Here is a 12191-nt window from a genome sequence, read left to right as displayed (position 1 = left end):
TCTGAGCCATGTCACCAAGAGTCTCCAACCATTGGTTACGATAGTCACGCGGACCCCAACCAAGTAGTCTGCATCTACCAACATGGCTCAGACTAGAAGTTAGTGACTTCAAGCACTGATGCCACGTTTTGGTTTGGCCGCCCCTAACTTTCTTCCAACTATTTCCAATACCGGATAGCATTGCACGTCGCGGTAATCGGTGTTCAGGCATACGTAACACGTGGCCCAACCATCTCAGTCGATGAAGATTCATAACCTCATCAACAGATTTACCATCATTCCCTAATACCCTGCGTCTGACCTCACTATTACTTACCCGGTGATCCCAGCAGACGCCAGCAATATTTCTAAGGCATCTGTGGTCAAGTACTAATAGCTTACGAGTGTCTTCTACTCTTAGCGGCCATGTTTCACTGCCGTAAGTTAGAACAGAACGGACTGCCGCGCAGTATACTCGTCCTTTTATTGATAGACGGATATCTCGCCTTCGCCATAGGTGACGTAAGTTGGCAAGAGCCAATCGAGCTTTTCGAATCCGTGCTGAGATTTCGTCCAATACCAACCCATTAGGGCTGATCAGACTTCCAAGATAAGTGAAGTTGTCAACGCGTTCGACTACTTCACTCCCTATCCTTAGTTCAGGTGTTGACGCAGACCAGTCCTGAAGCAACAACTTGCATTTAGAGGGAGAGAAGCGCATTCCAAACATTCTGGCATTGTTGCTCAGTGCTACCAAAAGACTCTGCATTTTATCAGCGTCCTCACCAAACAGGACTATGTCATCTTCGTATTCTAAGTCGTTAAGTGGACTTCCTGGATGGAGATCAATACCCGAGAACTCAGTCGACGAGAAAGTTATTTCCATCAGTAGATCTATGATGAAGTTAAACAAAAATGGGGAAAGTGGACAGCCTTGACGGACATCACTTGAGGTTGCAAAAGTAGATGACAGTTCGCCATAAGCTCTGACTCGACTAGTAGTGTTCGAGTAAAGAGCCTTTACAAGGTTTATGTACTTCTGGAGTACGCCTTTCAGTGATAGACACTGCCACAGAATCTCGCGGTCTACCGAGTCAAATGCTGCTTTTAAGTCGAGAAAGACCACCATTGTCGGACGCCGATAAGTATGCCTGTGTTCTAGAACCTGACGAATGGTGAATATGTGGTCGATGCAGCCACGACCAGGTCTGAAGCCAGCCTGATTTTCTCGTGTTTGCAGTTCACGAGTCTTAGTTAGGCGTCTGATAATTATCGAAGCTAGTATTTTAGATATTATATTAGTTAAACTAATCCCTCTGTGGTTGTCACAGGATGATTTTGACCCTTTCTTATATATTGGGACGATAAGTGATTGTGACCAGTTAGATGGGATAACGTCTAACTCCCAGATTTTAGCTAAAATATTAGTCAACCTAATCGCTAAAATTGGACCACCATCCTTAAAGACCTCTGGAGCCAGTCCATCTGGACCAGCTGCCCTTCCTCGTTTCAGATTAACTATAGCCTCTTGAACTTCAGCAAGAGTTGGGGGACCTACTTCAATGTTCCATTCACAGTGTCTGGGAATGGAGGGTAGTTGTAGAGTAGCTGAAGACCAGTTGAACTGTTCTCTGAAATGTTCCGCCCATCGTTCTAAACGTCTGGACTTGGAGCAGATGAGAGTATCGTCTTTTTCCGAAATAATCTCGCTTACACTTGACTTATTAATTCCAGTTTCTTTTATTAGTCTGTATAGCTGTCTTGTGTTCCCTATAGTCGCCGCCTTTTCCATCTCTTTTGCTTTCGTTGCCCACCACTGCTCACGGTCGTTTCTTAGACTTTTTCTTAACCTAGATCTGATTTGTTGTCGCTCTTCCTCATGTTCGGAACCTGATGGGACGAGTTTGCGAGAATCCATCAGTGTGATAGACTTTGAAGAAATCCACTGGTTCTTTGTAACTCTGTGGTTTAAGTCGCTAATAGATGTCACTGCTGTTTCCACAGCTGCTTGTATGTCTTTCCAAGCAACAACTGGGTCAACCTCGTTTTCAGAACTACCTAATCGTGACCTCAGTTGTTTCTGGAACCTACTTTTGGTTTCCTCGCTACTCAGTTCGGTTCGAATGGGTCTTTTTACTGTGGCTTTTTTTCGTCCAGTGAGGCGCAAGCAGATGCGTGCCCGTATTAGGGCGTGGTCGGAGTCCAAGAAGGTATACCATAATGAGCGACAATCTTCTATCGACCCTCTCCAACGATGACTGATGGCAATATGGTCTATTTGAGTCCATCGTTGGTTTGGTGCAGGCGGTCGCCATGTTAGACGATGTCTCTCCTTATGCTTAAAATTTGTGTTTGCTAAAAATAAACGATTGTCTGAGCACAGTTGCAGCAGACGGTCACCATTATCTGTTCGCTGTGCCGGAATGCTAAAATATCCACCTAAATGCCTTTCTGTTTGGTTTAAGCTACTTATCTGAGCATTAAAGTCACCTGCAACGAGTACTATGTCTGAGCGTTTAGCTTTCTGAAGAAGTTCAGAAAGCTTTCTGTAAAATTCATCTTTCACATCATCTGAGCTGCAGTCAGTGGGAGCGTAGGCAGAAACGACGAAAAGGGAACGACGTGTGTCCCTATCCTTCCGAGTTCTTACGGAGCCGTTTAACCGAACAGCACATAGACGACTGTTGACAGGGATCCACTCTAGCAGTGCTTGTTCCGCCCTCATGCTTAGTGCTATGCCTACACCTGCCAGTCCACGAGAACTGGCCATCGGGTCACCAGATACACGTAGGGTGTATCTCGTTGGCTCTCCGTTTTGCCGAGGTGAGGTCAAGTGAATGATATGCACTGACGATCAAATTGAGTTGCGATCAGTGGTTGGAAAATTTTGAGTCAGTATCATTCACTGTGCCTCATAGGAGTTCACTTTTTTTTCATGAAGTCTTGAACCTCAATATACTTTCGTATTTTAATTTCTAAAATTCATCCATTCTTTCTGAAGAATATTCTTTAACTTATACGAATATTCATTAATATTCGAACGAATAGCTTGACAGAAATCGGACACCGAATATATAGAAGACATTATCTGCGAAAACTATATTTAAAATAATATCAGTGATTGAAATTTAAATAATTCCAACGTTTCGTACGGCAAACATGTTTGGACTTCTTCAGGATAGTAATCAAAAACCCTTAACAATCAAATCAAATCTACACTAAATGCTTATTCAATTATATTCAGATGATGAAGTTAGTATGTAGGGTAACATGGGTCAGTAAGATGTGAATCATGTGAAAATTTCACAATGTGAAGATAAATGAATGAATATGTGTGTATGTGTACGTTTAAGTTATTAATAGTTGATATTAAATGTCAGTTTATTCATTAAAAGTAAAAATAAAAGTGCAAATTGAAGATGTTTTCGAAATGTTGGTTTGTATGTAAAATGAGAATTATCGAATTCATAAATAAAATATACAGATTACTTTTTGCGGTAGAACAGTGTATGTGAAATAAACAGGTTGGATGGAAACAGGGTTCAATTACTCGTTGCTGAACATTTGCCAAGGGGTAGCCAGTTGAATACCATATTTTCTACCCAGGTTGTGTTCAAAATCGCCCGTATATACAGCGCTTCTACTATCAATCTTTCTTCATGCGTGCCAAACCCTATCTGAAGTATTTTACTCCCTTCAAAGTTGATCTGTTATCCTGTTTCGAACGCATGTAACGATATCGCTGACTTACTCTTCAGTTTCTTTAGATCAACCGAAGATTAGGGAATATGTTTCAAACATTGTTTGTGTTTCTTTAATCTCTCATTCAACTGTCTAGATGTTTCTCCCACATAAGCTGCATCACAATCATAAAAGTTGACTTCATTCTGTTGTTCTTCCTTTGGAAACCTCTCCTTTTTAATTACATGATCAACCGATTTATCATATGGTCTGAGTATCCTAGCTAAGTATTTCGCTAGTTTATATGTTGGTGAATTCGTCGAATCCATCATTGGTCTTAGTGGTGTATTCCTGTGAGTTTTTGTTATTCCACAGAACCTATAAGGATTATAACTTTTTGGATATAATGTGAACAAGATTGGCGGACAAAACGTTGGAATTATTTAACTTGCCATTACTGAGGTTATTTTAAATATAATTTTCACGAATAAATATCCTCTGATGTTTAAACTTTCTCACTATCATCTATACTATTGTTTTGATTATTTTACTATTCCTCTTTATTAACTTCTCTTCGTTTTGACGTAGTATGGCAACTCGAAGTGACGCATATTTTTGTCAGGGTTAATGTTTTTATTATGACTAATGATTGACTGAAATTAGATGAAAGAGTACATTCAAAGTCGATAAACTGCTCATTAGTTTCATAAACATACAGTTAATAGAGTGTTAACCATTATTGAATAAAAATAGTCCACTACTTCAATTATACTACGTAGCATGTAAGTACATAAGAAATGATTAACTTTTGCTACCATTATATATATAAATTCCTATTTTGGATATGAATGATCATACTTACTTACTTACTTACTTGCGCCTGTTACTCCTAATGGAGCATAGGCCACCGACCAGCACTCTCCAACCCACTCTGTCCTTGGCCTTCTTTTCTAGTTCCATCCAATTCTTGTTCATTTTTCTCATGTCTATCTCCATTTCTCGGCGTAATGTGTTCTTTGGTCTTCCTCTTTTCCTTTGGCCTTCAGGATTCCATCTGAGGGCTTGTCTTGTGACACAGTTCGGTGCTTTCCTCAATGTGTGTCCTATCCACTTCCAGCGCTTCTTCCTGATTTCTTCCTCCGCTGGGATCTGGTTTGTTCTCTCCCACAGTACGTTGTTGCTAATAGTTTCCGGCCAATGGATCCGAAGTATTTTGCGTAGACAACTGTGTAATAAACACCTGTATCTTCTGGATGATGACTTTCGTAGTTCGCCAGGTTTCCGCCCCATACAGTAGAACTGTCTTGACATTTGTATTGAAAATCCTAACCTTGGTGTTGGTTGACAGTTGCTTTGAGATCCAGATGTTCTTCAGTTGTAAATCTGCTGCTCTTGCTTTACCGATCCGCGCCTTCACATCTGCATCAGATCCACCCTGTTCGTCAATGATGCTGCCCAAATACGTAAAGGTTTTTACATCTTCCAAATCTTCTCCGTCAATTGTGATTGGATTGGTGCATTCTGTGTTGTATCGGAGAATCCTGCTTTTCCCTTTGTGTATATTGAGACCTATTGCTGCTGAGGCTGCTGCCACACTGTTCGTCTTCTCCTGCATCTGTTGTTGCGATTGTGATAGGAGGGCCAGATCACCTGCGAAGTCTAGATCGTCCAGCTGCATCCTAGATGTCCACTGTATCCCGCGTTTCCCTTCAGATGTTGACGTCTTCATGATCCAGTCGATCACCAGGAGAAAGAGAAAGGGTGAGAGTAAACAACCTTGCCTAACACCGGTCTTCACTTCGAACGACTTTGTCAATTGTCCTCCATGCATAATTTTGCAGTGTAATCCATCATATGAGTTCTGTATGATATTGACTATCTTCTGAGGCACGCCATAGTATCGAAGAAGCTTCCATAGTGTTGTTCTGTCCACGCTATCAAATGCCTTTTCGTAGTCAATGAAGTTGATGTAGAGTGATGAATTCCATTCAATTGATTGTTCCACAATGATCCGTAGAGTTGCGATTTGGTCTGTACACGATCTATCCTTACGGAATCCTGCCTGTTGGTCTCGAAGTTGGGCGTCTACGCAGTCCTTCATCCTGTTTAACAATACCCTGTTGAAGACTTTTCCCGGTATTGAGAGAAGAGTGATGCCCCTGTAGTTATCACACTTGCTGAGATCGCCTTTCTTCGGTATTTTGACCAGAAGTCCTTCTTTCCAGTCTTTTGGTACTTGTTCCTCATCCCAAATCTTATTGAGGAGAATGTGGAGTATCCTTGCAGTTGCCGCTACGTCTGCTTTCAGTGCCTCTGCTGGAATGTTGTCCGGTCCTGCTGCTTTGCTACTCTTGATTTGTCTGATGGCCATGCTGATTTCTTCAATTGTTGGTGGGCTAACATTGATTGGGAGGTCCGTGGGTGCTGCTTCGATGTTGGGTGGGTTCAGTGGAGCTGGTCGATTCAAGAGTTCATTGAAGTGTCCTACCCACCTGTTTTGTTGTTCTTCAATATTGGCGATTACCTTGCCTTCCTTCCTTTTCACTGGTCGCTCCGGTTTACGGTGATTTCCAGAGAGTTTCTTTGTCGTATCATACAGTCGTCTCATGTTCCCTTCTCTTGCAGCCTTTTCCGCCGTCATTGCTAGATCTTCCACATATTTACGTTTGTCGGTTCTGATGCTCCTCTTCACTTGTTTGTTTACTTCTGTATATTCAGCTTGTGCCTTGGCTTTCTCTGCTTTTGTTCGGCTGGTATTGATTGCTGCCTTCTTTTTCCTCCTTTCTTGAATCTTGTCCAGTGTATCAACAGTGATCCATTCCTTGTGATGGTGCTCCTTGTGACCCAGGACCTCATGACATGTTGAAGTGATTGCCTCTTTGATCCCCATCCAGTTGCTCTCCACAGTAGTTCCTTCTCCACTGAGTAGATCATGAAAGGCCTGGAACTTGTTGCTGAGGTCTATCTTGAATTTGTTGAGTTTGTTAGTATCCTGAAGAAAGGCTGTATTGAACTTTTGTAATATTGTCTGCCCCATTGTCTAGTGCTTCTTGAGTTTCAATTTCATCTTGGCGACCAGCAAGTGATGATCTGATGCTATATCAGCTCCTCTCTTGGTTCTCACGTCCTCTATAGTCCTCCTGAACTTTTTGTTGATGCAGATATGGTCGATTTGGTTTTGTGTAGTGTGATCCGGTGAAGTCCATGTGGTTTTGTGTATGTGTTTATGTGGGAATATGGTGCCGCCTATGACCAGTTTATTGAAGGCACATAGATTTGCAAATCTTTCCTCATTTTCGTTTCTCTCTCCCAGTCCGTGTCGTCCCATGATGTCTTCATATCCAGTGTCGTCCGTTCCAACCTTGGCGTTGAAATCTCCCATCAGAATGGTCAGGTCCTTTGTTGGGCACTTCTCGACGATTGACTGCAGCCTATTGTAGAATTGGTCTTTAGCGTCTTCATTGTAATCGTTGGTAGGCTCATTGCATTGGATGATGTTCATTGAAATGCCCTCTTTCTTTGTTTTGAAGGAAGCTGTGATGATCCTTGGTCCATGAGATTCCCATCCTATAAGTGCCTTTTGTGTTTGTTTGGACAGTATCAATGCAACTCCTTGTGTATGTGGAGCATTTTCTTCCTCATGGCAGGAGTATAACAGAAGCTCCCCTGAAGCTAGTCGTTGTTGTCCAACTTGCATCGATTGTGTTTCACTGATCCCAAGCACCTCCAGGTTGTATCTCCTCATTTCTGCAGCAATTTGGAAGGCTCTTCCGGTATCCCACATTGTACGAACACTCCATGTACCTAAATAAATGATTGCTCTGGTTGGCAGAAGGGGCATCGGCCTCGTAACTTCCGAAGGAACTCGGCTTTCATCATGAGGCGTCATAACTCTCCTAAATGAAGACCTTCTGACTCCCAGAGCAGAGTTCAAAAGGTTTGAATAATTCTTTTCTGGTTAGCGTTTTTTAGCGAGTTAGTTTTCTACAGGATGGGGACGCTAACCCCATGCCCAACCCTCCTCCTTTATCCGGGCTTGGGACCGGCAGTAGCCCCCGGAGGGACTCCAGGCGGAGTTATGAATGATCATAATACCCACTTAACTAAAAGCCGCTTAACATTATTTTTGACTACTAAATTTGCAGTAATGTTTTCTATGATGATTACTATTAATCTGCAGTTATTACTGTGACAAGATATTACCACATAAAATACTTGCCAATTTATTGGTGAACGATATTTGTCAATTTTAGAGTCTGTAGTCAGCTAGATAATCGTGTAACACAGAGCATTAGCACCTATTCCGCTTTTAATAGTGTTTATCTACAGTCCTACATTGAAGAGCAGAACTCCAGATCTGACAATAAACACCATACATCCACTCAATCAAAATTGGATAATCTGTTTATCCCAAATTTAGTTAATTTGTAAAGTAGAATAATCATCTCTGGATGATAATATTGAATGCGTCCTACATTCTTAATTTAGTTGACTTTATTTTATTAGTCACAATTAAAATATTCACTTAACTGACAATTTGTATTATATTTGCAATTGACGTAAACTTTGATTTTTCATATTGAAAAGTAAATATGTAGTGCATGTAATGAGTTGTTAAATATTTCCTGTATATTATTGAATAATTTCATTGACTCAATTGTTTCTGTTTCTCCCCCTTTAGATTCTTTTTTAACTACACGTTCTCATTTGGATAACGAAGCGACACGTATGATGAAAACTCAATTTATGTCTTTATGGGATGGATTAATAACAAATAATAATACTCAAATAGTAGTTGTAGGCGCAACAAATAGACCTGGAGATTTAGATCAAGCTATATTACGTCGTTTATCTTTTAAGGTAAATGATAAATATTTATACGCAATATCCCATCGTTTTGTTACGTAGTGGGTTTTTTTTTGGGAAATTTTATTACTAAAATAATGAAGTGTACTCTACTAAACACAATTGTATATCGTTTAAAGATCCCCGTTATATTAAAAGACCAGTATTTGAACGAAGAATATTCTTTTCGATAAATTCTCTTCATATTCTACAATTATATATCCAAATCAATAATCCGAAAAATGGCCAGGTTAAGGGCAAAGTACATCGTTTAAAGCATATGAATTTAGGATTGTGATAAACAAAATACAATAAAATTGTTAATGTTAATATGACTCATATAGAATGCTAACTTGAATCTGCGTATTTGACCCATATTTATTCTGATCATGGATGTTAAAATTTCACTTAACATATACGCAGATTCAAGTTAACATTCTATATGAGTCATATTAACATTAATAATTTTATTGTATCTTTTTTATCACAATTCACATGCTTTAAACAATTGTATATGTATCAGTGGGAATCGATATTCTGCTGTTTGGATATTTAACAACCTTTCATAGTACTCACTTATCGGACCAAGGTATGTGTCAGTTATTTTCCTACTTCAGAGTTGATCTCATCAGTAGCTTATTCTAGTCGATGAAACTTATTGTTTCAGATTACACTGCCTCAAACCAAATAATTGCATAAACTGGAAATGTTTATTACCATGTTAAAGGTCCAAAATTTAAGATTACAATTACACAAGTAAATCAAGTTAGATTACCTTTTATGACTGTTCTTTTCTTCTTTATCTCAGATAAATGTTCCACTTCCTAACGTAAATCAAAGAAAGCATATCTTAAAAGTACTTCTTAAGGATGACCCAGTTGCTAAAGCTCTCAATGAAGACGATTTCATGCAGATCGCTAGTAAAACTGAAGGACTTTCTGGAAGTGATCTGTCTGAACTATGTCGTAAAGCAGCATTTGCATGTCTATGGTCTTTTCTTGAAGGTGATGATACGTAAGTTTTATTACACCGTTATCGTTCATAATTTATTAACAAAGCTACTTTAGTATTCACTCCAAGTTATATTTATTTATCTGTTGAATAAAATTTTAATTGTTACCGACTTACTAAAGCCACACAATCGTATTCATATTTCTTTTGCACTTAGTCAACCACTGGAATCTGGCAAATATGTGTATTGGTTTGAGTTGCTACACCACAATAGCACAGCTAGATGAGATTATCGGGACAAACTCCAGATTGGTAGAAGTAGTAACAGCATATTTCCAACCTACTCATACACCACAGATCGCTCGTCGACGTAGGAGTTAGTTGATCATTAGAGAAACATAGCACAACCACTTCGGTTGATGAAGCTCCACTGTTTACCAACCGACTGCCAAACCTCAATACTTCTCATTCAATGACCTCAACTCATACTACCAATGCTTTGAAGACATATATGATCGAGTACTAGTAACCTATGAATACTCTCTGTTCTAAATGACCATATTTTATATTTATGAAGAATGACACAGTGGACTAATGCTCAGTAAAGTGGTCCTCACCTGCACCACAGATGATGCAACTTGGTGTAGCCAACTGGGTTTCTGAATCCTTGCCAAGATTTCGTCAGACACCAGCCCATCAAAGCTGTTGAAACTCTCAACATAGGTGAAGCGGTCGATATCCTCGACTACTTCACTGTAGTCATTAATTCAAGCGCTGGAGCGAGCCAATCCCTAAGTAACATTTTTGGCTTTAAGAAGGAGAGTCACATTCTTAACATACTTGCATTGTTGATCAAAGCGATCACAAAACTGGGTTTTGTCAGCGTCTTCGCCAAATAGAGCTATTTACTCTGCTTATTGTTGATCCCTTGGTAGATTAATTCCTGAATATCGTTATCTTTAGAAGTATGTCTGTGATCAAGTTAAAATGGAGAAAGTAAGTAGCCCTGAAGAACATTTTGAGTTGATAATTCTGATGACAGTTTGCCATAAGCTTTGAGTCGACTACTAGTGTTTGAGTAGAGATCTCGTACAGAGTATATATATATATATATCTGACACCCAGTAAATTCATGAAAAAGTGATTACAATCAAAATGTCTAAGCTTTAGCTTATCTAACCATGCTATTGAATAATGTGAACCTAAAATTCTAAAGTATCTAATTTTTTTCACACACGCCAGTGGCAAACTTCCAGATTAAATCTAGTATATACTAACATTGATAACCTTCATTACAATGGAAATTACACTTTTATTAACTTCTTAAGTTTTGTTTACCAAAACTTATGCACTCTTTTATACATATATAATTCTATTTATATTTTTTTAGGCGAGCTAGTTTACTAGTAACTGTAGACCACTTTACACAAGCTTTGCATAAATATATGAACGATAAAATTAAACTTTCACCTTTGGATAATACAAACTTCTTTCCTTTGGACTGAATTTATCAATCATTCATATAATCCAATATCTCTTACCGAATTTTTCTGATTATTATTATTATTATTATTATTATTATTATTATTATTAACTCAATTCGATATATGTTTGTATTTATTGTTTCGAAATGTTGAAACATTTCAACATTTTCATTTATTTTTTTGTTTGCACTTAGTTTCCTGTGTAAACATTTGAATGTTATTCGATGATTGACTCAATAAAGTTATTTTGGTTGGATTATTTTCTTTTTCTTCGTTGTTGTTGATCGAATACATTCCTACGTATGTATAAAAACAAATTTTGGAAAGTAACTCTTAAACAAAACAAAACAAAACAACTCACCATGTTTTATAAATATATAGGAATTGAAAATGTTATATTGATGATCATTTCTGAAGATGAATAAACTACTCTAAACGGTTCTTTCTTCTCTTTTCTTTTTTTTGTTTTTAATATCATTTACACATAAAATCAATAACTATGATTCTAGGTATTCCAATGTTTCTTTTCTAACAATATAATACCACATATCAATGATTGAGTTGAATACTAGCTCAAAGTTAAACAAAGTATGTATTTGGTTTTCATTGAGCATCCATTAAACATTGATAATGAATTCTGAACTGATTTCAGATATTAGGTATATCATACTTACTATGCATAATCGTATGGTATCAACAGTATGATAGATAGACATAGAAATTGCACACAAATTTAAAAGAATAAACATTCTTGAGATTATATATACATATATATTACATAAGAACAATCTCCTAGGGAATTCTTTTTTATGCAATACGAAAAGCTTGTTTCTGATTAGCTTTAGTATGATTAATATATATTTGGGACGTTATTTATTAAATGTTATACATTTTGATGTTTGGACAAATTGGTTTACTTTAGTTTTACATTAAAGAGTAATTATTATAATAAAGCCTACTTACAATTCAACAGAATGTCTGTGTTAATTATAGGTCATTGCTCAAGTAGTATGTAGGACAGTTTGCAAGATTAACTATGAAGAGCTTTATGTATTGAAATCTTCAAGTAACTGTCTAATTAATTAATTCTTCAAGACTATAAATTTTTTGAGTTAAAATAATACATGCTTAAGTCAAAAGCCACCTAATGAAAGCAGTCTCATCGAACTTCGTGCCTACAATATTAACTCGCCAATACGACGTGATGATTAAGCCTACTTCCAGCTGTTTCATTAGTCTTCAACTACTGAC

General features: G+C 38.1%; 1 protein-coding gene across 1 annotated transcript in view; it reads left to right on the top strand.

Annotated features, from left to right (window-relative positions):
* ATAD1 (ATPase AAA domain-containing protein 1) overlaps positions 1-11360 on the top strand; it is a 34251-nt gene extending 22891 nt beyond the window's left edge. The window contains exons 5-7 of the mRNA XM_051218830.1: positions 8342-8520; positions 9314-9519; positions 10847-11360. Of these exons, the coding sequence (XP_051072246.1) occupies positions 8342-8520; positions 9314-9519; positions 10847-10961 (500 nt within the window). The 3' untranslated portion in view covers positions 10962-11360. The remainder of the gene's footprint in view (positions 1-8341; positions 8521-9313; positions 9520-10846) is intronic.
* Positions 11361-12191: the final 831 nt, after the last annotated feature.

Source organism: Schistosoma haematobium, chromosome ZW, assembly GCF_000699445.3.
Source record: "Schistosoma haematobium chromosome ZW, whole genome shotgun sequence".
In the NCBI taxonomy this organism is placed as follows: domain Eukaryota; kingdom Metazoa; phylum Platyhelminthes; class Trematoda; order Strigeidida; family Schistosomatidae; genus Schistosoma; species Schistosoma haematobium.
Note: the sequence above shows the minus strand (reverse complement) of the source record. Positions and strands in the feature narration are given on the sequence as shown.